The 27,922-nt window shown below is 42.9% G+C and overlaps 1 protein-coding gene and 1 long non-coding RNA gene across 4 annotated transcripts in view; one reads left to right on the forward strand and one right to left on the reverse strand.

Moving 5' to 3' along the window:
• Nucleotides 1–18,549, reverse strand: part of DHRS12 (dehydrogenase/reductase (SDR family) member 12) — a 30,425-nt gene extending 11,876 nt beyond the window's left edge. Inside the window, exons 1-5 of one of the 2 annotated variants that reach the window (XM_014965983.1) lie at nucleotides 18,453–18,549; nucleotides 17,843–17,976; nucleotides 14,144–14,226; nucleotides 7,266–7,358; nucleotides 5,741–5,822 (exon numbers count right to left, since the gene is read on the reverse strand). In XM_014965983.1, the coding sequence (XP_014821469.1) occupies nucleotides 5,741–5,822; nucleotides 7,266–7,358; nucleotides 14,144–14,226; nucleotides 17,843–17,976; nucleotides 18,453–18,508 (448 nt within the window). In that variant the 5' untranslated portion in view covers nucleotides 18,509–18,549. Of the gene's footprint in view, nucleotides 1–5,740; nucleotides 5,823–7,265; nucleotides 7,359–14,143; nucleotides 14,227–17,842; nucleotides 17,977–18,069; nucleotides 18,164–18,452 lie in introns of those variants that run through there. The other variant, XM_014965985.1, reaches the window with a different exon arrangement.
• Nucleotides 18,475–27,813, forward strand: LOC106902483. 2 transcript variants are annotated; one of them, XR_001414528.1, is made up of 4 exons: nucleotides 18,475–18,604; nucleotides 25,668–25,856; nucleotides 27,026–27,196; nucleotides 27,332–27,813. It is a non-coding gene; the product is annotated as an uncharacterized LOC106902483 (long non-coding RNA). The 2 variants fall into 2 exon arrangements; XR_001414529.1 differs by lacking the exon at nucleotides 18,475–18,604 and adding an exon at nucleotides 20,814–20,925.
• The last annotated feature ends 109 nt before the right edge of the window (nucleotides 27,814–27,922 follow it).

Consider the following 27,922-nt stretch of genomic DNA (forward strand, 5'->3'; position numbering starts at 1 on the left):
AAAAAACAAAACCTAAAAAAAACCAAAAAACCAGCCTGTCTGCTTCATAAAAGTCCTAAATAAAATGAGACTAACTTTCACTTGACCTGAAGTAGAAGCTGAGGGGACTTTATATTATTGTTAGGTCTTGTGGGAAGGTAGTCCTGCACGTTCTGGCAACAGTTAGTTCACCGTGGCTCTCAGCATCTCTACCACAGCATAACCAAAGTGAAGGGAACAGAAGCCTACAGTGTATTAGACACTTGTCTTTCCCACAGAAGGCCACAAATCTTTCTGTACTAGAACCCCAAACTAAACAAAACCTAGAACAGCCCTAATGGAAAATATAAACAAACACTGTGAAGGCAAATTTCCAAAATGCTGGTGTTTAGCCTGCTAAAACATGGAAGACTCCTTAGGATTCATATGCTTCAGATTTTGGAAATCAGCAGGATATCACATAAAATTATAATACAAAAACACATACTCCTATCTGCTTTACAGATTTAAAGTGACCCCAAAACCTGTACTTTAAAATCAATTTATAAAGAAAATCATGGTGTCAGCAGAAGTAATATTGTAAAGCCACTACCTGTTTATAACATCAAATTAATTAATGATGCAATTATTGCAGACCCAAAGTGTCTTGGTGGATTCTAGAATAGTTTTCACTTGATGTTCTATCTGGCAATTAGTGGTAAATTGTTGGTAAGGTTTTTAATCTGCTAACATTCAAATGAGGGCAGGCAGCCAGAACCACACTCAGTGAAGTTCCATTTGCCTGAGCTTTGCAGTATTATTAGGAACAGTGTTATTTCAACTGTGAAAAAAGTGGGAACAAAAAATAAAGTTTTATTGTACGGATTTCAATAGCTCATTCATCTGGTAAAAATCAGTTAAACTGGCTTGCTTTTCTTATGTCCAAGTCTTGGAAAAAAAAAAAAAAAAAAAAAAAAAAAAAAACCAAAAAAAACCCAAAAAAAAACCGAAATTTTTCCTTGGCTTCTTGATTGCCAAGAAAAGGGATTTCAATACTCATTTATCAATTACTTGGAAACACCTAATACCAAGGTTAGTTTCAAATTCTGATTTCAATTTGCTGAAAGCAAAGATGCCAGTAAATTTTCAATCTATCAGCTTTGGCCCAAGCTATGTCTTATGATAACAAAAAAAAAAAAAAAAAAAAAAAGACACAGACCAAAAAAAACCCAAGAACAAACTGACATTCTTCCTTGACCTGGTTATCTTTTCAAGCCTTCAATTTATGCAGTTCTAAGCAAGAAACATCCCTGAGTCTGTTTCTTGAGTACAAGATCAGGAATGAAGAATTTAGTGTGCTGTCTCTGAGGGCCAATTCCACCCCACTAGCAGTAACTGAGAGTGTATGGGAAGAGCTAATGAACATGAAAGACAAAACAAAGGTTTACATTTCCCCTGAATTACAAAGCTCAGCTCAATAAGGGTTCGTATGTACCCTGGGAACCCAGGCTTCAGAACAGCTAGTGGATGTGTAAGTATATTCATCCTTACCCTTTCACGTAGCACCTCTCATCCCTAAGTCTCAAAGCTTTTAAGAAAGAAAATTGGTATCATGGTCTCCTTTTCACAGGCAAGGTGGTCTTGCCGAAGACAAGTCACTGACCTTATGCTAGTCTGACAGCTGGTACCCAAGTTGTCTGACCTCCCAGTAGTTCAGAACACAATCCACCAGGCAATGCTGGCTCGTGCAAAACACCAGTTAGATGTGGGTTACATGTAGAGAAGAGACCAACAAACATTCATACAGGTTAGACAGTTTTCCATAGATGGGCCATGCTGGTACTGTGGTAGAAAGGCATCTTCGTTTCCTCTGGCCCTACCTCTTCTTGCACATAAAGGAAATGTATATGGCTATATCATTAAAACATGAAAGCACATTAGACCGAAGAAAAGATGCATACTGGGAGCATCATTTATCTCTGAGTGTGTTTTAGCATCCCCTTGGCTGCTAAGTAGCAATAAAAATGTAACATATATGCCATGTTTCCATGTCAAGCAAGAAGATGTGTTGAGTAAAAGTAAAGTGAGGCAGCCTATAAAATAGAGGAACAATGATTGTTTCAGTTAAATGTCTAGTGCTTCAATAAGAACACCCTTCTGTTGCCTCCACTTGCCTACCAATGCTGACAGGGGTTTTTTTCCCCCATAATGACTGAATACTGTCAGTTTGAATAGTCTTTGTTGGGAGTTTTACTAAAACAAGTAAAATAAAATTAAATTGGAAAAAAAGAAAAAGTGAAAGAAGTGTTGACTCAGGAGTCTGCAAGTCTCATCAGAAGAAATGATTGCTTGTTGCTGCCCAGCTCCTGGATACAACCCTGAGTACAAGGCCAGCCCACAGGAGGAAACACGGGGGCAACAACACACAAGCTAAAAGAAACACAAATAAGACCTGCCCATCAGGATCAGCAGCTCCCCAGGAAATCAGCCCACATTACCCCAAGCCAGTTGCTCAATTTCATACTGAAAGCACGATTCAATCAGCAATGTGCCATTTCAGGCTGGTGCCTGGCTAGCACTCCCACATCATGGTCTAAGTGCTCCACAGCTATTCTGCTTTCTGCACCTTCACTGAGCTCCAGCAGCCAAAGCAACAATCCTTGGGGATCCAGCATGGGAAAAAAAAGGTAAGATATTTCATGTGACAGCAACAACAGAACCACAAGCCACACGGCATTTGTGCCTGAGCCCCGTTTTGAGGATTCCAGGCACCAGCACAGACAGAGCTGCCACTGCCTGCTCAAAGCAGTTTACAGTTTGAACCTGAATATTAGACAAACTTTACCAAGCCTCAACTATCAACCTGCATTTTGCATTTCCATGACCTTCACCCACCTGTATATTGTGACAATACCAGAGAGGACTCTGCACCTCCTGTTTCAGTGAGCCTTCCTCAATTAGCCAGTCAGTGGTATTTCACATTAAGGAAAGTTTACTTTCTATTCTAACCTGCATTATTTTTGTACATATCCATCTTATCTACCTTATGCATTCATTTTTGTCCTATGTATGCCCAAGAAATGATCAGGATATAAACTACTTTCACAAGTCAGATTATCAATTAGAACTGAACTCAAACAACCATTATGCTTGAAAACAGACTACCAAGTCAATCAAGAGGAAAATATTCCTACTTTGGATTTAAAAGCTCCACAGCGTTTCAGACACCTAAATGAGCAATTCTACAGCTTATATAAATGTTAATCAGATATCGGATAAAGAATTCAAAGACTCTGTCTTGCATTTAAAGCATGTTATAGTTCAGAGTATTGCATTTTTAGATAGTCACAACCTACACAATCCTTTTCTAGACCAGAGCCAAGATCCAGGATAGAAACAAATAGTGAAAGAAAGATGGAAGGAACACCCAGCATGTGAAGATCTGAAAAAAAAACAAATTAATATTATTCCATCTTATTTCTGCAGAAATCAGGCAGTCATGAGTTACTGTTTCTATGCTGCTGCTGAGGGGTACAACTGCAGATTTTCAAAACAGGGGCCTTGAGCCCATGTCACCCTTCAGGCTTTAACTGTTCTGGGGCAAGAGGCAGAGAGGGGGATTTAGTTTGTTCTCTCAGACCACATTCTAGTTTACAGGCAACCTATATAGCAGCCATATCTAATTTAGCCAAGCTTTTCTCTGGGAACCTATAACCACAGATAGTTACAGATACAGAAATAACTTCTCCAAAGTAAACCATGCCCAAAGGTACTCAGTGCTTAGGGAAATGATTTAACATAGCATCTACTCTGATAGATATTTCTCCATACAGCTTTCTCCTACTATGACTCCAGCAGATATGATTTATTATCTCACCTCTGAAGAAAAAAAAACCTTGCACTGTTGATAGTCCTTCATGTGTGTCTGACCTGCAAGCACAGAAGCTTTCTCTTGCCCAGCTCTTCCAGCTCAACCAAGTCCTGCTCTGCTCTAAAAGCTTCAAAATTTAATCCTTATTGTTGCCCAGAGAGAACCCAGAGAGTCTAAGCAAACAACCCAGTCCTTGTTTGAACTCTGCAGAAGTCGGACAACAGAAGATGAGTTACCTGTTTTACCTTATCTGCTTGACCTTCTTACACAGCCATGCAGCGAGTGATAGACTAATGAATAAAGGAGATCTATACTTAACATTCATAAAAGATAACACAGGCATTTTCCTAGTACACTACAACCGTAATTCAGCTTTTTCTGTGCAACTGCATATCTCCAGTGAGGCTAATTTACAGCTGGGAAAGGAGAACTTGCTGCTTCTACTTGTGCGATAAAATCCAATTCAAGTGATGCACTACTACAATTCCTCTGCAATTAATTTCCTCAATGTTTAGAACTAAACCAAAATATGCTTTCATGTTCAGGCTGTTGTATTTGTTTCACTCTGCTTCCCTCTGGAAGAAGTGCACCTTCGCGCCTTGCTGGATTTTTGTTTGAAAGACCACAAGAGGGTTAAACTAATTTAAGGTGAATAAATTTCTCAAGGTAGAAGGTTCTTGTACTTCTGGAGCCAGGGGAAATGTGATGGCAAAATAAAATTCATTTTGAATTTTGGCCACGAGAAACAGAAGAATGTTAGCAGAAGATTAATCTGAAGAAAATGAATCTGTGCCCTTATACTTGAGTTAATTGTCAGTTTAATGTAGTCAGACTTGCAGAAAAATCAATCTGTATGCACCATACCAGCTAAGCACAAGACATTTATACCTAAAATGTTATTTTTCAAAAGTAAATAAGAGTTAAGGAAGCAATGCAGGAAAAAGGTAGGACTAAAACCCAACAATGCTTTCCAGGCTACATTAGTTCTATAAATGCACAATCTTTATAGCCTAAGCTTCCCTCTTCCTTGTCCCAGATACTGATGAACAGGAACAAAGACAGTCTCTTGAGAAAGCCACCTACCCTGCACAGAGGCGAGGGCCAGTCTGGACCATGGGTTGGTGGAAGCACACCTCTCTGTGCAGGAGGTGCAGCTTTCAGCCCCACAGATATCCACGGCAGCAGACAGCTCTTCTCTCTGCTGGCTGGCTGTTTGCTCACATCTTTTCCGTGGCTTGTACGGGGGTAACCTTCTACTTTGCTCACCGTCTTCCCTGTTCATCCACATCTCTCCTTTCCCCCTTCATTTGCTTACCTTAATTTGTCCCTCATATACCTCCACCATACAGTTCACAATACATACCCCTTGTATGTGGGGTGCCTAAGACTTACCCAGTACTGCTCCATCACTTCACTACATGTTGTGACTGTGTGAGAGTGTCCACAGCACTACATAATGCACAGTCTTCCTATACAGTGCCTATGTCACAACAAATGGGGCTATTCAGGCCTACTGAAACATTTTAATGTCTTTTAAAATATCTGACCATACCCCAACCTCTACCCAAGCCACAGGAGCACACTTATTACAGAGTATTGTTAGCAGCACAGTTTGGAAGAAAGCTTCCAAGCAAACTTCAGAATCAGTTTAATTAAATCTTAGCTGCATTTCTCCGCTGCTGCTACGATAAATAAAAGCATTGGTATGAGAACAACAGAAAAATGGAGAAATTAAAAGCTGACACTCTAAAAAAGCTGTAATATTGCTTCTTTTCCTTCCCTGCTCTTTCCCTTGAACAGCAACGGTAGAATCGCTCTTTGAGCTGGAATACACACCTCACAAACCCAGCTGCAAACACATCTTTTCCCAAAAAGAATGCCATATCTCTGAACTAAGCCTTCAACACTCACCCAAAGTGTTTGTTGCAAAGTTTTTTTCAAGTCCATCTTCAGTTAATTCTCTGGTATTCACCATACATCCTGCATTGTTGATCTGTAAGACAACTCTTGTAAACAAAAACAATCTGCACAGGTTATCTTCAAACAAAACTATACATTCAAGCAGGCCATACTAGTTTGTGTTGCAGTGCCTGAAAACAGCAAAGCTACAAACTGTTTCAATAAATCATGCCATTCCAAGTCGCACCACTCTGTCACTGACTGCAAAGGTTTTTCACAAAAGATCTTCAGAGAAATGGATCACTGCAGATATATTACAGTAAGAGCCAACAGTCCCCTTAAGTGCCTCTTTTCTTACAGAAAGTGCTATGCAAGTTGTAGAGCAGATATTAGAACATAAATATGCAGTGTAGTTTGTTGGTCTCACCTGAGAGACCACACACCCCCCACACAACCTGTGCTATGTGATGATGGATTCTCCATTAGGGGATGTTCACTATGGGAAGCTGTGCAACATGTAGTAGAATGGCCTGCAGGAACTCCCACCCTCAATAAATTCAATAAATTAGCTCCAAACTTGGCAGATTAGCTAGGTCAGCAGTTTGCTGCATCCTAGTTAGCCCTGAGAAGAGTAGAGCTAACCAGCAGAGGTGCTTCATACTGACTTTGTGCCCTGGTTGTAGGCACCCTCAGCTTTTCTTTCTGCCCTGTAATCCCACACAGATACCCCACCTGAGTCACAAGCTGCTAAAACAGCACTGCACCACACAGCATGGATGCACTGTAAGGTGAAACCTCATGAAGAGTCAGAAGCTTGCAAGCTGTGTGCAGCTAGCATATTCTCAGACACACTTCTCTCTTTGCCTTACCTTCCAGAGGAAGCTCAAGCTTTTATTTTCCACCTCAAAAAGTTATCTGCCCCTACATACCTTCCTGATTGTTCGTGGCCACTCCTCAAAAGCTAATTTCTCATTTCTATCAGAATTTCCTCATCTAGTGAGCACCAAAACAACTGCTCCAGGTGCCTCAGTTTTAGTTCAGCCCCCAGAGCAAATTTTCACAGCTCAATAAAGAGGAAAGTGCTGAGCTCCTTACCAGTCACGCTGCTTAACTGCTTGCTCTCTCCCTGGCTGTTTTAGGCTACACTTTCCATAAAAGTTTAATCTTTAAGCAGGATGAGCTTGAAGCAAGTGTGATCTGCTCTTGGGAGGAGGCATCAGACTCTGCCATATTCTGTTTAGCAGAATATGCATAGCCTGATATGCAACCTAAAGGCCACGGTGTTTGCATGGTGAGAACCTCAAAAGATGCAGCCTAAGAATTACTGCATTTCTCTATTATTTCTTTTTAGTGTCATATCTGTGTATGTGAACTGAGAATAGACAAGGGCAAATGGATGCTGGAGACTACTGCAGCAACATCTAGAGAAAAATTAAGCAAAAAACCACAGGTCAAATTGTAAAATCTAGACCACCCTTTGAAGAACTCCAAAGACACACTCCAAAGACAAATACGTGATTTAAGTACGCAAACTTACCAACACATTTAATTTATGTTCATTTTTGAATTTTTCAGCAAACTTCCAGATTTCCTTGGGATTAGATATATCCACAATATGCAAGAAGATATTCTAAAGGAAAAAAAAAATTAAGTTACAATCAACATGGAAAGTGAACAGACCCTGTTCACTGCTAAGGACTGACTAGGTAAAAAGGTATTTAAGCAGTATGAAAAAAAATGTTATTATCCAGAATACAACTAAAACACAGTTAACATGCACAACTGGGAAATCTAATTCTAGTTCTTAAAACATGTTTAGTCATTCAAATCAGTTGCTTCTGAGCCATAGCTTTTTAATGCTGAATTTATTAAAAGAGAGCGCTACTTAGATAAATAGATGTGACAGACAGTCAGGCGTAGCAGAGAACTAGAAAAATACTGCAAAGCTTGCAAACCTTCTGTTTAAACAGTTCATACAGCAGCTTCCTCTTTAGCTGAAAGCACCTTTCCAAAGCAATGCTCAAGGTCACAGTATTAGAGAATAATTTAGGTTGGAAGGGACCTCTGGAGGCTTAGTCCTACGGCTGCTGTCTCAAGGTGGGCAACTGAGATGAGATCATCCAGGGAAGTTCTATTTCCTAAGACGGAGATTTACCAGCCTCTCTGAGTATCCTGCTCCAGTGTCTGACCACCCTCACCGTGGAAAAAAATATAATCCTACTATATAGTTAGAATTTTTCCCTGATACAATCCGTCTGCTGCCTCTTGTCCTTTCACTGCAGACCTCCAAGGAGCATGGCACTGCCTTCCCTACACCCTCCCATCACGTGGCTGCAGACTACAGTAAGAGCCATCTCAGCCTTCTCTTCTTAATACTGAGCAAAATCAGCCCTCTCAGCCTCTCCTTGCACATCACATGGCCCATCTCCCTAGTCACCTTGGCAGCCCTCCACTGGACTCACTCCAGGACATCAATGACTTCCTTGTCCCTCAGAGCCCAAAACTGGGCACAGGACTCCTGCTGTGGTCTAACAAAGGCTTAATAGAGAGGAAGATGCACCTCCCTCAGCCTGCTGGCTACACTTGTGGTCATACAGCCTGGGATGTAGTTGGTCTTCCTTGTCCCAGAGCACACTGCTCACTCAGGGACAACTTGTCACCCCCAGGTCCTTTTCTGCAAAGCTACTTTCCAGCCAGCTAGCCCCAGCCTGTACTGCTCCATGGGTTTATTCCATCCCAGGGCAGGATTGTTCATCTGTTCTTGGTGAACTTCTTGAGGTTCATGTCAGCCCACTCCCTCACCTGTATAGATCCCTCTCAACAGCAGCCCTGCTCTCCAGTTCCCCCACGTGACATTATCTGCAATCTGACAAAGATTGCACTTCACTCTGTCGTCCAAGTTGCTAAAAGTGCCATTAAATAGTTTTTGACCCTGTATTGACTCACGGAGGATGCCACTATAATATGATTAACAGATCAGCTTTGTACTGTTGATTGCTGCTTTCTGAGCCAAATGTTCCTGACAGTTTTCCACCCAGCTTGTCATCCACCAGTTCAAACCACACCTCTCCAAACTGGCTACAAGGATAGTATGGCAGACCATGTAAAAAGCCTTGGCAAAGTCAAGGAAAGTGGCAAGCAGTGCTCTCCTCTCATCCATACACAGAGTCATCTCACCAAAGCAGCAATCAGGATGGTCAGGCCAGGTTTGCCCTTGATAAATCCACACTGTTTTTTTCCTCAATCACCTTCCTGTCTTTCACGGCTTCTGTGAGCATTTGTTCCATAGTTTCCCTAGGGAGCAAGGTGAGGCTGACCATCCTGTGGTTCTTCAAATCCTGCTTGCCTTTTTTGAAGATAAGTGGTTTGCTTTTTTCTAGTTCACAGAAAGCACCTCCCGTTTTGAGAAGTTTTCCCTTGAAGATCAACCAGCTTTCCCAAGGCCTTTTGCTCTTCACGGCTGTCTCCCACGGGATCCTGCCAACCAGGTCCACAAAAAAAAAAAAAAAAAAGACTGCTTTCCTATAACTGAAGAGTGTAATTCTACTACTCATCCTTGTCACCTGTCTCGATCTTAAATTCCACTATCTCATGGCCACTCCAGTAAGGCAGCTATTCCAGACTGCTATTTATAGCAGGTCAAGCGGAGATCACCCCTAGCTGGCTTATCCAACAGTCATATCAAAAAATTGCCCTCAATGCTCTCCGGAAGTCTCCTATATTCTTTATGCCCTGACATGTTGCCAGGAGATATCAGGGTGGTTCAAGTACTCCATGAGCACCAGGACCTGTGATCACAGGGCTTCTCTAGCCATCTAAAAAAAGGTTCCATCTACTTCCTCTACATCATCCGGCAGTCTGTAGCAGACACCCACCATGATGTCATCCACACTGATCTGACCTCTGTGCCTTACCCATAAGATCTCAACTGGCTCATTACCTGTTTCAGAGAAAAGTTCCGTGCATTTAAACTACTCCTTTGCATAAAACACAACTCCTCCTCCTTGTCTTCCCAGCTTGCACTCCTAAGAGGGCCGGTATATATCCATTCCGGCACCCTATTCATGACAACCATCCCTCTCTAATCCCAGTGAGATAACAGCTCTACAAACATGCATGGATTCCTGTTTGTTCCCTATGCTATATGCATTCACGTACAGGCATCTGAGATGGGCTCTCAGTCATATTGCTTTCACATGAAAACTGCAAGAGCCTCCTCCATTTTGCTGTGCCCTGGACACGTACTCACCCTCCTGTGACTCCACCACTCTTCTGTGTCCCCCAATGAAATCAGTTTAAAGCCCCCCTCACTAGCTTAGCAAATCTGTCGGCAGAGATACTCTTGCTCCACTTTGTCCTTCCGGCTCAGCAATGCTCATTTCTCAGAGAAAGTCAAAGAGGTTGTAAAGGCCAACGACAAAATTACAACAGCTAAAGTGACACTAGCTGCATATCTGGTGTTGGCCTCCAGGGTGCATATACTCCTCCCCAAGCCCTTCCTTTTCACTGGAAGGATTTAAGAGAGCACTACCTGGGCCCCCATGCCCTTCACCCTCTGTAAGCACTCTTGATGAACTCAAAGTCACTCCTCACAATGCCACAGGTGCCCATGTGGCTGGGCAACAAAAGGTATTAGTCTGACAGCCACATGAGCCTCAGCAGACTATCCACAATACCCTAGATCTGAGTCCTCAGGAAGTAACAAACCTCTCAAGACATCAAGCCTCCATCCCCCACAGGAGGGAGCCTCCAAGTCACTACCACCCACTTCCTCCCAGTGCAGACAAGTCTCCAACACCTCCCCTGACAGAGCTTGCTCTTCCTCATCTGTTACCATGGCACTATACCTATAAGTGCACATCTGCAGACAGAGAACGAGCCTGCCTTCTGTTGCCAGCAGAATCTTCCATTTCTCCCCACCTTAGGAGTCTCTATCCACCACTTATTCAAGCATAGCTTTTAGCTGTCCCTCCATCCATGCAACGTGTGGTTTGTGTTCTTCTACTCTCTGCCAAGACCCTGTCAATCTCCTCTTTCTGTTCCCTACAGTTATGCAGCCAGCTCATCTCCCACAGATGCTTCACCTGGCATCCCAGCATCTTGACCACAGCAGAACTCAACAGATGAGGCCATCATCAAGCTCTGCCCCAGGCTCAGGGAAAAGTCCCCAGTCACTCCCTGCAGCCTGGTATCTGCTACATCATTCCCCTGGAGCTCTGTCTGGGCCAGCCTCCCATCTGCCAGGCACAGTCGCTCCAACCAGGGCAGGAAAGCACATTTTCAGGTGCATCACTGCGCCCACTCCAGCTGCCTCAGAGCATCGGGTGCCTTCTGCACCCCCTCCCATGCTAACTGCTGCATTAACTGCAAAGTCCCCACTACCCACCCCACATCACAACAGTCTGGCAATGTTTTGAAATACTATGGCCAGGGATGCTGGATGCAATACAATAAAGAAAGGAAAAGCTTGTCATAGAGCAAAGTTATAATTTTCTAAGTCACTAAAGCTAGAAATATCTCCTCTCAAGAAAACATCAAAACCCTTTTACTGTTTGTTACAGGCAAGTCTCTTTGCTTTTTGCAAATTTGTGTTCTACCAAGTACAAGCACAGTGGCATTTATCAGCATACAAAAGGCATGTGAACTCCTACTCTTCTCCTGGATAGCACTTAAGTCTCAAAAACATACCACAGATAGTCTTATGACGTATCCCAGAAAAAGGCAGTTCTAAAATAATTATGCAGAGGATGTGTTCTCATGCAAAACAACAAATAATCATTAAAAGACCTCCTCTCTTTCAAAGCCGTTTCTTTAAATACTCATTATACAAGCAAATGAGGTAAGTGAAGAAGCTGAGAAAATTATAAGGCATTATTCCCTGCCTATAATTCTGCTTCCCTGCAGATAAAAAACACATTACTTTTTCTCTATAGCCATTGGATTTCAGCTCCTTATTTGAGTAAGGTCAGAATTTTCTCATCATAATGTTCATTTCTGACCAAAAGCTTGACACTGCTCTACTGTTTCTAACTGGATACCTCTCTAAAAGCTTTCTACTTTTTAAGCTTCTACCATTATCTACTGAAACAGAAGAGCTGAAGTTTTTTGGGCAGATGTTCAATATTACAAGTGACTTCAGAGACTGAAAAAGATCTAAATCAACACTTATCTGCTGAAGACTGTCACTTTGGCTCAGAAAAAGGACCCAGAGCCCTGTTCCCTATAAAAGTCCTCAATGGTGGCAAAGTCATTTTCAAAGTGAGACCTAATCTTCGTGACTAGATCTACTTTAACAGATTAGCAGAACTTCCCAGCTCCCGGGTCTAGGTACGGGTGCCTGCCAAATAGTAACTCCATTCAGCACTGAACTCCAGCATGTGTTGCTGTGGAAGATGAAAAAAACCCATCTTTGGCATATACTACAACGGGATCTCTGTCCATACGATCAGGAAGAGCAAGTTAAGTCTGGATACAGCTTGTCACGTTGCAGATAAAGCATTTTATTATCTCCCTGGACTGCTTCTGAATGAGTGCTTATAAAGAAGGATGTTCTTGTGGACTCCTTATTAAAATGACTCTTCCCAGTGCAGTCACACGTCCCACAGGGCCTCTTGTACAGCTCATCTAACACTTCACTGAATGCTGCTTTCTATGCAAGCGCCCTCTCCCCAGGGTCATGAACAAGTTCTGCAGTGCCCTCATACTCTTTCATCGCTAGGGAAACTACAGGTTTGCAGCCTACCAAGAAGTGGGAATGCAGGAATTATGCTGCTTTTAGAGGAAGAACATTATTTGCCTCGAGTTTTGTTTCGCCAAATGACAGAAAACAGAACATGAAGGAACCTTCGAAGGTCATCGAACTCACCCCTCTTCCCAGGCTGTCTGACTGTAGTTAGAAAAGGAGGTAGCAGAGATAATCACCAGTCTTACTTTAGCCATGGGATTGCACAGTTATAGACAGCTGGAAAGTATTTATTTCTACATAAGGACTGATCTAATTCACCTCCATTAAAGTACTGAAGTGTAATGCTGGTTGTGTCACACTAGGGAGCTGAAACCAAAGAGCAGAAATTTAGTCAATATGGTATCTCTATCCATAAGAAGTCTTCAGAATTTTTGATCCACATTAAAATCTATTACAGGAATCAAAATACTGTGTTCACGAGCCAAGTCACTCTTTAAAATGGAGATAGCTTTCCATCCAAGTATTGTGGGTTAACCTTGATAGGCAGTTTAGCCCCACACAGCCACCTGCTCCCTCCCCTCCCAGTGGCATGGGGGAGGGAATCGGAAGGGTAAAACAGACAAAGCTTGGGGGTTGAGATAAAGACAGTTTAATAAGGGAAGCAGAGATGTGTGTGCAAACATAGCAAAATAGGGAATTCATTCACTACTCCCTTGTCAGGCAGGTGTTTAGCAATCCCCAGGAAAGCAGGACTTCATCCCATCTGACAGTGATTTGGAAAGCCAAACACTACAATTGTGAGAGTGTCCCCCCTTCCTCTTCCTTCCCCCAGCTTTTATTGCTGAGCACAACATGGAGTACAGGATATCCCTTTGGTCTGCTGGGATCAGCTGTCCCAGTGTGTCCCCTCCCAACTTCTTGTGCATCCCTACCCTGCTCTCTGGTGGGGCAGGGCAAGAACCAGAAAAGGCTCTGGGAGCACTGCTCAGCAATAACTAAAACAAGGGCTTCAACACTGTTTTGGTCACAAATCCAAAACATAGCACCAGAGGAGCTGCTGTGAAGAAAATTAACTCTATCCCAGCCAAAACCAGTACCCCAAGACAGAAATCCAATGACTGCACTTCTCCGTAAGCACATCCTCCTGAATAATTAAGAAAAGCAACAGTGACAGCTACAGGGCTATACTGTACAGTGATATATGTAGAAGCAAAAAGGATCTGTAACAGAAGGGAAGCCGTAAGGAAGAGATACTATGAAAAAAGGAGATGGAAAAGTCTGTAGAGCATGGAACTAAGACCACACATGGGACTTCACAGAGCAGCCAACCTCAGCAAATCAAAAGCGTGTTATTCAGACACATAAAACCTTCAGCTCTAATGCCGTAAACTCATAAATGTTGTTGCAAGGGTGTTGCAATGCATTAATTTTTAAAAGTCTCAGCCACATAGTTAGGAATAGTAAGTAGGACATCACAAAACATATCGCAAACAAGCATTAAATAATATAGCATGCTGCTGGTGATGTTATAATCATAGAAAACAGCACTTAATGAAATTAAATCACTTCAAACCATATGGATGAAAAGCTACTAGATGTTTCCATGTCCATACAAAAATGCTATTAAAAACACAACAGCAAAATTACAAAACAGAATATATCAAGGCCTCTGAGGTCCTTAATATTAACAATCTTTCTAAGAGTAAACAAAAGACTGAAAAACAACTCACCTGATTCCCTGTTTCTGTCACTATTTCTCCTTTGGCAACCTCAGCCCGTTCCTTATTTCGGCAAACCATATGAACCGTGCCACCTGGTGGATTTTGACAAGAAACACATTTGGTAATTAATTACTAGCTGGGTTTGGGGGAGGCTTCAGCAAAAAAGGAGTGCCAGGAAGGGATGTGAAATTCATAGTCTTTGTTTGGGGATAGTTTTGGATACAATCTCATGAATGAAACAAAAACCCTTCTATGATTACATTCCAGTTCATGGGACATCTACAGCCTGCTAGTAACAGTAGCAATACTGGTCAGATGGTCACCAAAATACCACAAGAGCTTCCCAGCAGGCAGAATGTTCCTGAGCTGCCCGCAACCAACAGTCCCACTTCTCTGCTGCCAAGAGCTAAGCAGTGGCTTTTCATCAATCCTGCTGATGCTCAGGTTTGTGGACCTCTCAGGGCTCCTGTGACTCTTGCTGATGAGCTGGTTAGGGCCATGGCACCCCATAGCAGTCCCAGGTCTACCAGCTTCGGGGTCAAATTCCCCCCAATAGGCACTGACCCAGTACCATCAGGCAGACTGGACACACCAAGAATCCCAACAGGGTCTGTGAAAGGACTGAGGTACAGGTCCTTCAAACAAAAGGCTTAGGACATAAAAAGCAGATCTAGTAAGAAAGCTGGAAGATTCCTGCTTGGCTCTGGTCCCTTATGAAGGCACCCAGGAGGAAGAAAGCATCATGCTGTAATAGGGTCCTCTCCTAAGACTGGAGAACGCCTTAGAAACATCAATAATGGCTTTCAGTAACACAAGTGACTGGAATTGCTCTGTGAAAAGGAACTAAAAATGACAGATATCAGAATTCTCAGCAGTGAGAGATATGACAAAGACACACAAGCTGCACAAATTGCAGCTTGGGATGCTCAGGTCAGGCATTAGGAAAAACATTTTCACTAGTTTTCTTTTAAATAGATCAGGCTGTCCCAAGAGGCTGCATAATTGCCATCCTTGCAGGTTTCAAGATCCAGCAAGACAAAGCAATGGCCAATTTGATCTAGTGTTGGCAATGGTCTTGCTTCAAGTGGGACGCTGGACAAGATGACCTCTAGAGGTTCCTTCTAACCAACTTTCCTATAAAAAGAATACTCAGGGCAAGTCTCCTCTCAAAAGGCCTGGATACTTATCGTGACCTCATAGCTTAGCCACATCAAAGAGAGCCTTTAAAAACAGGACTAAAATACAGGTAGGTATAATTTATTTTTATGCTTTATATTTATAACATTATGTATTTGTGATCATTACATGTACTGTGTTAATCACACTCTTTTACCTATTGTTAAAAGTGTTTTAGGGGTTGCTAGCAGTCCACTACTGGAAGGCTCAAGCGATGTAATCCCAACGGTGTGGTAATAGAAACAATGGTGTTGGGTCACTCTTCTAGTGCCCAGAACCCATACACAAGACACCAAGTCTACCCTAGGGACAGAGCACTCACACACTGCACAGCCTGGTGTGGGATCTGATAATGAATTTTTCTGTCTACAAGAGATGTTTTTCCCCTAGCCACCATTACAGCAAGCATACTTGGCATGTAGCTGATACAGGCAAGAAGCCTCAAGGCTCTTCTGAAAATTTCTAATAGGGTGTGATTCTTCTACTGCACTGCCAGAGTCGGCTGGGTTACTTTTACCAAGTGCACAACCATAGTGGGAAACTCCTGAATTTAGCAGAATCATACAAATGACACTAATCAATGTTTAGTAAAAGTTTCATCTTCAGTTTGTGTTACACATATACTGAGCATGGAAGGGACTGTGCACAGATAGGCACTGAATATATACAGATCAGAACAAAAGACAGCCTTTGCCCCAGGGAAAGCAGATCTCATGACTGAGAGAGAAGATAATCAGAAGGGGCAATGTCCAATGCTCTGGGCATTCTCAAAGTGACTGCAGGCTTCACTGCAAAAGAGGGCTTTAATTACAGATCTTGAGGCAGTTAAGGAGGTGTGTTTGCAGCTGTTTAAGGAGCTCTTCCCAAAGAACAAGAGACAGCACAAGCAATGTGTGCAGGTACAAATTAAACACATGAAAGAAGTAGCTGGCCTTTGAGTTCATCAGGAACATTTTCATAGTCTATAATGGAAAACATTCAATAAAAACAGTGTTGGGTTTTAAGGGCTTTGAATATGAGGTTTTCCTTGCTGTTAAAGACAGAGGGTAGTTTTGGCATGTCCAAAGGATTTAGGAATATCCCTTTAGGAATGGGATTTAAATATATTTTCCATGGTAAGATTGAAATCATTTGAACTTAAACAGCACATGGGTATTGTCAGAACAGTTGGGAGAAGACTGCACCAAACTGGAAGTGCAGTCCACAAGACATCCAGGAAAGCCCAAATCTGCAATGCCCATAAAACATAAACTCAGAGAAAAGCTGAGCTCAGGGTAAAGAAACTGTCATCAAGACTGCCATTATTTACAAAGATCTGAAGTGCTTGAAGGTAAAGCCAACGTAGCTTAGTTATTCTTTTGCTGAGTTCAAATTCCTTATTTTCTTGTTATGATGTAATTGAAGAGATTCAACTAGAAGCCAGAGCCCCAACAACTGACACTGAGTTTCAGAGTAACACGTGCAAGGGTAAGATCAGGAAGACACTATTGAGTCATTTTAACTTCTTACATACAGCAACACCCACACAAGGTATCAGATAAGCGGTGTGAGCCCGAGGTTGATCTTTGGGCTCCACATACTAGATATGATGACCAAATTCTATGCAGATCCAGTCAGCTTGACAGCTTGTAAAACCGGGCAGACAAATCCATTTGTGAGCAAAATAGTCACCAGACAAGGCAATACTTACATAAGGCTATTATACATAATGGCAGTAGTGGGAACCTGGAATCAATCATATAATGGCATTGATGAGGATCTTTAACCTAAAGGCTCTTTGATGCTAATAATTTTGAATTGTTTTAATTTAACTGAGTCGCCACTTTCCTTCATAAGATAGTTATGAAACCTAAGCAGGCAGAGGGAGCAAAGAGCCACAAGCTCCTCCCTTTTATCCTACATGCCAAAACTCTTATCACTCTTGCACAACAGGAATTATTTCGCCAACTCTAGAAGGGATTAGGTTTATCCTTCAACAGTAGCTAGTTACAGTTCATACCATCTCCTTGCTCACAGTGAGCAGCAGAAAAAACAGTTGCATGTGATCAATTAAAGGGCACTGGTTATAATTGTTAAGACCAAGCACAACTTTTGCTTCTTTTACACTCTCCTGTTTCAGCTTAGCAAAGCCAATTGGTTTTGTTTCCATCATATGATACAGTTACAAGTTCTTCAAAAAAAGTTCGAATGCAGCCAGGCTGCTACTTGCACCAACACAGCCTTAAGCGGACCTTGATCTGTCATTAACATCCTCAGATGCCACTGTGACACAGACAGTTTTGGTAAACATGCATTTGAAAAACACTTAGCAGATCCTCTCCATTAGTTTTGTTTTGTTATTCCAGTTTTCACAGCACAGATGATGCTTAAATCCCTAACCCACACTAACAGCTCTGTAAATTAACATGCCTGACACCTTGTCCCCGGGGAGCTGCACCCTTGTGTGTCACAGAATCACAGCTGGAAGGCCAAACCATCTTCCTTCCATCCTCTCTGTATGGACCCCTCAGATCTCCTCAGGGCCTGGCTCACCTCTCCTTGCTATCTCCGTGGCCGTGGCCTTGCCAATGCCACTGTTGGCGCCGGTGACCAGAAAGGATCTTCCAGCCACGTTCACCTCTGTGTCGGCTGGATTGAAGTGCTTGGAAGCAGACTCATAGCCGCTCCTGAACAAACGAGAGACACCTGTGAGACAACTAGAAGGAAGTACTCCCGAAAACCCCAGTTAAAAAGCACTCTCCCCTCACAGCCCAGCGTACCCCCTTCTCCCCATTACTCTCCATACTCGTGGGACAGGCCACCTATAGTGCCAGTAACACTGTGAGGAGTGATGTAGCAACAACTCGAGGCGCTTGCCCCACCACACGGCCCAAACTTTGTCCCTCGGGAGGCGGCCCGGCTGCAGCCCCAGGGCGGGGCAGGCCCAGGCAGAGCCCCCGGACTGCTCCCACAGATAAAGCCTTAAAATTTGTCCGCTTTGGCGGCGGCTGCCATTAAATTTTTTTTTAAAAAGCAGCACCACCACCAAATGGTTAAACGCCCCACGGTCGCACAGAAAGGCCCCCGGCCTGGCCACAGCGCGGCGCCCGCCCCGCCCGCTGCCGGCCCGGGTCGCGCTGGCTGGGGGTGGCGGTGGCCGTACCTCGTGTACTCCCGCAGCCCCTTCACGAACCACACGGCGTTGCGGTACCAGGACATGGCGGTGCTGCCGCTGCCGCCGTCGCCACAGCCGGGCTGGCCCCGCCTCTGCCCTTACATAAGGCGCCCGGCCCGGCCCTGCCCGCCCGCCGTTAGGTAAGGGTCGAGGGGCGGCCCTGCCCGGCCCGTCGGCGCCGCCATTACTGGCCGCCCGCACGACGGGGAGAGGGGTGTGAGGGAGGATAGTGTGTCTTTGCCGGGGGGAGTTGTGTCCTTCTCCCTTAGAGAGGTTTTTGGCTTGTTTTTTCTTTATCCTTTTCATTTTCCTCGGAGAAAGAGCGCTGCTTTTAGCCACCCAGCTGGGATGTCTCCATGTGGTGGTTGCTGTGGGGGCTGCCAGAGTGGGTGCCGTGTTGCCTTGTGGAGGCTGCTGCGGGAGAAGGAGGGAAAGTTTTATGGAGTACCTACTCGGGACAAGCACTGTTCTCAACGGAGCCGGGGCTGGAAATGGGATGTTTGGTTTTGGGAATTTTGGTCCTACATGAATTTTGGGCCTGCATCCTCTGCCCTGGAAAGCTGTCAAAGGGATGCTCTCGCAGGAACATAACCAAGGGCGTTGTGCCATGCCAAGTAGTGTTTTGTGTAACAAATAAACCCGTGAAATTCCCAGCTCCTACTAATGGGGTAAAGTATACCAGTAGGAAAGGGTGGCCAAGTGGCAGTAGGGGGGATGAAATTTTAAAATGTCATTTGGGTACTTGTATTGGGCCTGTGAAGCACAAGAGAATCAATTGGGAGTTGCACATCTGGACAGCCCATGTTAGCCATAAGGTAGTTGTTATTATAGGTATAATTACATTTTAAAGCACACTAAAGAACTACACGCTTACAAAGTTTGGTCTGCCAGCTAGATGAATTCATGTATTTTATGCAGTATGCAGGGCCGCATGCAGAGAAGCTACTCTGGGAACACTATCTAAGAACTTAAGAACCCTATCAAGAACTTAAGTTACCTGGTTTCAATAGCAGAGATAGGGGAGGAATGGGAATATTCTGTCTTTTTTTGACCCTGTATGGTAGCCTGATAATTCTTTTTCTAAATCTCTTCACTCTGGCAAAGGCCTCATACTCAAGTCTTCCACTTTCTCAGCATGTTGTATAAGTATTAGGCTCTCACACAAAAGGTATTTCCCACCATGAAGTGAAAACTTTTGAACTCAGCACTGTCTGCTTGTACTAGGTATTGTGTGTGAAATAAGAATTTATAGAAGGCAAAAAGACACGCTTTCACAGTGATATTTTCTTCCCCACAGAGACCATGCCGCTGAATGTCATACCTTTGCACCAAATCTGAAAATGCTTGTCCTTATTAAAGCAGTTGAAAGAATCTATTTAAAACCAGCAGCCTGAGTCAGTTTTAACTGATTTTGTTCTTGGACATGGCTAGGAGGTTTTGACTGAAGTGTTCCTAAACAATTCATCCTGATTCTGATGCTCAAAATGGAGACTTCTGGCCCAGAAAGGAACAGCTTGGCAATAGTCTGAGTGGCAGAATGTTATTTCCTACAATGGAAAATGAATGGTAGCCTGAACTACAGATACATACTGTGATGTCTGTAAGTATATAATTGTGAGCTATATGGAAATAGTTTTGTGATCATCACCTACAACATGCAATTAGCAACCAAAACCGTACAGCCTAGACTGTTATAATGATGTTAGATAATCACACTCGCTGTGAACAGAGCAGATGTTAGGCTTGTGCGAGTCCTGTGTACAGACTGAGATAATGTCACCTCTTCCTACTTTCAGTCCCTTGCCCTGCTAGCCCTTGAGCTTCTCCCTCTCCCTCACAGCCTGTACGAGTCTGCCTGGTTACTTTCCTTGAACCCTCGCTCAGGGAAACGGGAAAACCAGAGAATTATATGGTCATGCCTGCTATTACGAATATCCAGGCAGAAAACTGCAGCGCCGCCCCGTGTTTTTATGCTAGTTAGAGAATGTCTCACCTTAGGCTTTGTAACCCTCAATGCATCTCAGTGTGCTCTGAGGAGAAGAATAATGTTCCGCTGTTGCTTATGCTATGGAACTGGCTGCGTTCTTTACAGGAAATACGGTTTCAGCTTGAAAAACATTAGCAAACTCCAAACAAAACAAAAACCCTGTGGAAGTTCCTGTAAGTAAATGTAATAAGGCAGGTTGTGCTTTATTCCCTTGTCATTTCTCTGTTTACCCTGTTTATTTCTTAAGCACTGAGACTATGCCTTAGCATAAGCAAAAATTGGTTGATGGCTCTGATGTGTTTTCTTTGTAGTTTCAGTCTATGTTCTTATAAACTAGGGGGTACATCCCTGCAGTCTGCTGACCTCTGAAAGTAAATGGTGTGTATACAGATACACAAAATTCCTTGCAGGCTAAACCATTTGGACTGTAATCAGCAAGATGCTGGATGGTGCAGCCCCGAGGTACTAACCGATGTGAGTATGCATGGCAGAAGCTGTCCGTGAGTTAAACACAAAAATATATTACAGCAGCCAGACAATGGGAACAGCTCATAGTATTTTGGGATTTAAGCGGTGATGGGCAATTACAGCATGTTACTGTTATTAACATCAGAAAAGATAAGATTGTTAGAAAGACATTTGAATGTAGGGTTGGGAACCAGTGTCACCCTGGTGCACACACAAAATTATCTGAGGATATTATATAAATACTGTAGCACCACTACTGTGGTGTTAGCCTTACCCTTCTAACAAATGCCATTTTTCAGGAGATTTTGTAAACGTTGAGAAGTTATGCTGTTGCCAGAGTGCAACAATCCCTGAGCGCACTCAGCTGGGAGATTTCTGCTTAGAAACACTTTATTTTTCCGGAGTGAGGCCCTAAGCTTGCACCTAGAAAGGAATCATCGCAGCACGGTGTTGACACATCCATGCATAAATATTTCAGCCATGAAATCTCTCTCTCTCTGTCTGAGCAGCTTCACATCAGGAGCGAGCTGTTGCACACTGGCCTAACACCTAGATGTTTCTGCTACCTCATTTCACCCCCTGTGATTTTTTGCTTTTGTATTGTTGTTCCAGTGGCAGGAGACTGTAGAGACCGTAGAGTGCTCTCTGCTAACCCAGCCATCACAGAGATAACGCAGTATGGGTTGCGTGCAGGAGAAGAGTAAAACACAGTTTGGCCAAGAGTTGGCTGGTGCTAATGAAGGACCTGTCTCGCAGTGCTCTCATGGGCAAAATTTCTGCCCACATCAAGAGATTTGGCTGCATGTTGCCTTTTGTGCTGAATTCTGGGTTGATACACCTTGTTAGCTGAATTAGAATCCATTCTGTAGATTGGAGATTTGGAAAGTTACAGCTTTTGGTTTCTTTCATGATTGCTACTAGCTTAGCATTAAACTCCGATAGGACACTGCTCTGAATGTGAGGGATTTTTTAGATAAGGAGTTCTTCTCATGGATTGGCAGCCAATATCTCAGATAGTTGTCACAGCCAGCAACTGATATATACATGTAGCCTGGCTCTGCCACTGGAAGGTGGGAGAAATCAAGAGAGCCACAAGTCTATTGAGCTCCTAAAATTTCCCTCCGTTGAGCACAGAGCAAAATGGATTCACCCTGTCAGTGTTTAGTCCTGATGTAACATACCCAAGTCAAGTGTTCCCCTCAGGGACTATAACGCTCAGGTATATCTACACTATCAGATAACTCATAGCAGATTCTCAGGTCCTGATCCTCTTATTGCCCAAACTAGCTAACCCTTTGTTGATGCCCAGACTCTCTTTAGGTATTAAACAGCTGCTTCTGTCCAAAACAAGCTCAAACGTCGTCAGGGGGATGGTTTGCTCAAGGGAAAATTTGTTCCCAAGCATTATGGATGAAACTGCACCAGGGTTAACACTGCACAGCTCAGCTTGGTGCTGGTGATCCTGCTTTCGGGCAGATGCATTTACCAGTGTAGAAATAGCCCCTGGGTCTTGTTATGTAGGACCTCCATGAATGCAGATAATCCTCAAAGCAAATAAAAATTCTGGAGTGTTGTGAGTGTGAGCCTCTAGATATTAGGATTTTTCATATAGTAATGAATTGAGAATCTGAGTATTTTATTAAAACACCGGAGCTGGTGAGAAGTGCCTCTCTGGCCCCCAGCTGGACTAATACGAAAAACACACTTTAGACTTGATCCATCTTTGTACCCGTCAAAGAGCAAGGAGTTTTAAGCAAAGTTTTAATTGCCTCCCAACACAAAAGAAAAGTTGAAAATACTGATTGCTGTTAAGGGCTGTATGTTTCAGCAGCATGTTTCATATTTTCTTCCCAGGGGACAGATCTAAAAGGTAGATAGAGCTCTCAAGAGCTGAAAAGCAATTATTGTACCTGTCAAAGAGCAAGGAGTTTTAAGCAAAGTTTTAATTGCCTCCCAACACAAAAGAAAAGTTGAAAATACTGATTGCTGTTAAGGGCTGTATGTTTCAGCAGCATGTTTCATATTTTCTTCCCAGGGGACAGATCTAAAAGGTAGATAGAGCTCTCAAGAGCTGAAAAGCAATTATATATTATACAAGATGTTTAAGAGCAGCTTCAAGGCCATCTTGCCAATCTCTTTTATTATCTTTTTTTTTTTCTTTTTTTGAGAGAGAGAGGCTAAAATCTGTCTTAAGGAGAACTGGCTCCATTGCTTGCTTCCTACCGGAGATCTGGCAGGCTGTTGTGCATTCTCTTCTTTCCTTGCAGTTACCAATTTTCTAATTAAGTCTGTATGCCTGCCCCCATTAAATCAATCAGAACGTCGCCGCTGATTGCAGCGGGAACAGGAGCAGGCTTTAAGGGCCAGATTTGCAGGAAAGCTCGGCATCTGTAGTTTGGACCAGGTTTTCAAAGGAAGTGGCAACCATGTGCAAGCCACTGTCGCTGTCTTGCTCCCAACTCCCCACCCTGCGTTTGCCACGCTGGCCTCAGATCTGGGTGCAGAACACTTGAAAACTCCAGCTTTAGAAACTAGCGCTGCCCCAGTGAGTGTGCCCCAGTGAGTGTAATAGCAATTAAGAGCTGTCAGCAGCCTGGGGAGAGGCAGTCGGTGCTCTTCCTTTTGCCTGGCTGAAACAGGGGGTTTGGCGAGCGGTCGAAGAGGAACATCCAGGCCCTGAGGTCTCGGGCACATGTCTGAAGAATTTGTGCTATTAGCAGGGGGAGAGAAGCAAAAGCTGCCCGTCCCGCACACAGGGAGGGGTCGAAGTTCTGGCATGTGTGGTGTTTTGATGAACAGCGGGGTATTTTCTTTGTTGTGTGCTCTTATACCCAAGTCATCGCCAAGTTTGCCAGCTGCTGTCATCAGCAGTGGTGTTTCCAATGAACAGTCAAGCTTTCCCCAGACCAAATAGCCTTTTGTTCTCGAGAAACAAATGTGGCAGTATGTCATCAGCTCAGTTCAATCACTTCTTTTTACTCGGGGGCCCATAAAAGGAATCTTTTACTTTGCCTTATCAGAAGTGTAGGTTTGCTCCATCAGCTCCTGAGGGCCCTGGTCTCCAAGAGCCTGCAGGGCCTCCCAGGGATAGGCATGTCCTGGCAGGGAAAGGGACTCCTGAGAGTGCTCCCAAAGTGAAAAGAATTGACTGGGAGCAGCAGGTCAACCTGCTGCTAACCTAATTAATCTCCTATGCATCAAATAGTTTATGCATGCTTCAGTTTATAACTGTTTTAAACATAATAGGAGCTTCATAGTTCATTTTCATCTTGGAAAGTAAATCTTTAGGTAAATAAAAAATCAATTTTATGATTCCCATGACTGAAAAGTTATCTTTATTCCCTTACAGTAGGCAACATAGTTGAATGCACACGTTTGTTGCTACGCTCTGACAGTAATGTAGTTATCTGTACTAGTATTTTCTTCAGCTACATGTTTTTCTTCTTTCTGCTCTTCTACTGGTTCTTACTGTTTTTACTACCAGTTGTTGGACATGGATGCTTATGGGCTTATTGACCATTCTTTTATTTTTCTTGTAAAAATCTTTCAGCTTATTAACATTTATTATTTTAGGATGGTTGTTACCGAATTGCAGGTACTATCTAGTAACATGTATCCACCAAGAATATCTACACACATCTCAGCCTATGTGGTTGCTGTATGTTATGCTCAAAAGCAAATGGAATGGACTGAAGTTTTGTGTCTGCAAGCAGTCCACATGCTGTGGTAACAGAACCCACAGAAGTGTAAAATTTATCCATGTAAAGCTATGGAGTCAAACCCTCTCCTGCAAATAACCACCTGACCTGCTAGTTAAAAGTCTTATTTCACCTGTTATTGGAGAAATTTTTTTAGAAGTCCATTAAAAATAATGAAGCAACTTTTCTTCTGAGATATTCTGAAAATAAATACCATTTGTGAACTAGTAATATGAAATCCATGCAGAAGTAGAATAGCAGTACAAAAAGAAAACAATAAACAATGATTATAAAAAGGTGCTGTCTATAGCAACTTGTGAATAAGTGTGCATAGTGGATTTTTTTCTCCGCTGTTTGCAGCCTGTGTACTCATTTCATATTGATACTGAAAGCTAAATATTTTCTTCCGAAGGACTAAGAATAATGAAATCCGTAAGGTATGCAGGTACCTATCTCATGTGCATATCATGAGGATTTTGTTAAAAAAAGCTTTCCTGTACGTTGGCCTACAGGCCCACAGTTGGCATCTCAGAGCACCTCTCACATTTCAGCTCTGTACTGCAGCACGGAGAAAGGTATCACAGATTCCCCCTTTGCTTGAGTAGTAGTGATCAGACAGAAGAGTCAGTGTGGCTTAGATTCAAATCTGTGGGCGAAATCAGTCTCTGATATAGCTATTCATCTCAGTGAAATTGCGGCAGGGTTGATTATAATTAGCATGACTGGTAAATGTAAAGTACCTTTAATTTTTAAACTCTAATCACATAGGTTCATGCACTTACACTGGTCAACATCTTCCTCACTGCGTTTTTATTCAAGTGAGACATTTGGTATAAAAACACTGTTACAAACATGTATATGTGATTTCTCAGAACTTCATACAATTTTCTCAGAAACCTCCTCTTGCAATATAACATTGTCCTTGTTAGTAGCTTTCTTGTACATTGTTCTCTTGTATTATGCAACATTAGATGGCAGTTGTCAGCCTTTTTTATTTTCCCTCAAATATTATACTTTCTAAAAATGTTTTCTTTTTCCTCTTCTGGCTAGCATCTGTGGGACTTCCATGTACTCAAGCAATGAACAGGAACCTCAAGAAGCATAAGCCAAGAAGCAACAATTTCAAATTGCAGTCCTGAAGTAACAATCTTTTCTATATTATATGGAGAACATACATTGGTCTTCATTGTTATGCAAAGTCCCTATCAACCAGAATCTGGGGAAGATGAATAATCAGAGGTAAGAGAAACTCATCTGGTTTAGAATGTTGTACAATGTATAGGAGTTATCACCGGTTTAATCTTCATAGCCCCTTGCCTGTGAAGTTAAAGCATTTAGGCTCATTTACACCAACTGTTCACATTTCAGTGTCTGAGTCATGCAAAACAGCTCTTGACATAACCTAGAATAGCTTCTGCATCTTTATTTTTTTCTGCACAGTCACCTTGTAGTTTTAAAGTGTGATTTCTTGGGACCTCATAATGCTCAGAGCGAGTGCTGTGCGAGAGAAATCTACATCTTTCTCCAGCAGCACAACGTTCCTGTTTCTGCTCCTGAGGAGATGAGGTCTGTGATGTGTCTGATGCTTATCTTTCTTCTCTGGGTCAGGAGGTAGGAGCTGTCTGTGTTCAACATTTGGAATGAAGGAACAAAGCATTTGCCTGTCTGGCTGCAGCTTTTAAAATAGCTGTGGGAAGCTGCTCCCTGGAGCTTTGGAATACTGTGCCCTTTGCTAAAGAAGGTGGAGTAGTGGGAGGAGAAATATGCTGTGGGCAATGAAGTGAGATTTATTTCATGGCTGCTACCATTGCATTTATGATTTGTATGTGTCTAGAGTCTGTGTCTTTGTATTACTAGATTTGCGTAGTACCCACGACTAGCAGTGAGCAGGCTATCTAATCCATTGAAATCATGTCCCTTTTTCCCTTTAAAAGCTAGAAATAGACCTTTGTTTCCCAAGATGGGGAGGTGATTTAACTGGAACAGTTACAGCTGGTTTCCTGCAGTGTAATCAACAAATTTCTGAGTTCATAATGATTAGCTTAAGGGTGTATTTTTTTCCATTTCCAGAAGACATACTACTGTGAAAAAAAAAAAAAAAGAAAGGACATTTTCAATTCTCCGGAGACTGAGCATATGTCTGGGACATCCTCAGTTTGTGGCAATTTAAAATGTTGCTGGTTGCAAGCTGAGGTGCTGTGGAGCATGGACATGTTCCCAGCTTACCCCAAAGTGAGATAAAGTACCTTCAATTAAACCTCTTTCATTTGGGCTGAAACTGAGTGCTTTGTTTAGCCACTGGAGCAACCCAAGAGAAACTGTACAGCTGATGGCAGGTCAGGAGAAGAGTGGTAAACAAGTCAGTTAACAAGTAATTCCGTTGTATTTAATCATATACCCCAAACCAGGTGCCCCTGCTCCACACCTGCATGATTCCAGCCTGCTGAAGGAGGCAGTAGTGAAAGTGTGGAAGGTCTGCTCAGATCTCTCTGGATACACAATTGATGGCTCCAACAATTTTGGAGGTGTTGATGTTCACGCTTCCATGTGCCATAGCTTATGGATGTACACAAGTACAGGTAAATACTATCAATTCAGAATTTTCTTCTCCCAGTCCTACCAAAGCTTGTTGTTTACTCTGTACGACTTCAAAGTATTTCACAAGTGCCTTTTGCTTCGCTAATACCTCCTCTATCATTTTATGTCTTTGCCAGCATGGTACTGAAACACTAGCACTGTGATTTGGCAGCGCTTTCCCAAGATGTCAATGAAGGCACCGGGTTCTCATCCCTAAAGAATTAAGCCTCCAAGGTGGACTGCAGAGAATCAGTCAGCCTTAGCCTCCTGGGAATGGGACATAGGCCTCAGGCTTACCATTGTGTGGCTGAAGTTTGATAAATCCTTGCACATCTGCTGAGCTGCTGTAACTGTGCTCACACATACACACAGAAAACACGAGGCAATGTGACTTCACTTACAGCTCTTCTCCTCCGGGCTGAGCTAAAATCACCCCGTATTTGCTCAGATAGGAGCGCACACTTCATCACTTGCTGCAAGGTCACTGGACGCACAGCAACATGGGACTCAATTCAGACTTAAAATTCAGAGTATGAGCCCTTAATTCTATGTCATCAAGAATGATTCTAGCAGCATTTTGGAAGAAGAGGGAAGTTTGTACTGGAATTCTATGGGTGAAATGTGTGTAGCTACTTTCTTGTTAAATCTCTTTTGCATTATCAACTGAGTATAATTTTCTTTTTTTTTAAATGCCTGTTCCAAGCTTTTGGGTAAAATTTGTGTGTAAT

This window comes from Calidris pugnax, unplaced genomic scaffold (genome assembly GCF_001431845.1).
Source record: "Calidris pugnax isolate Ruff unplaced genomic scaffold, ASM143184v1 scaffold20, whole genome shotgun sequence".
Classification (NCBI taxonomy): Eukaryota; Metazoa; Chordata; class Aves; order Charadriiformes; family Scolopacidae; genus Calidris; species Calidris pugnax.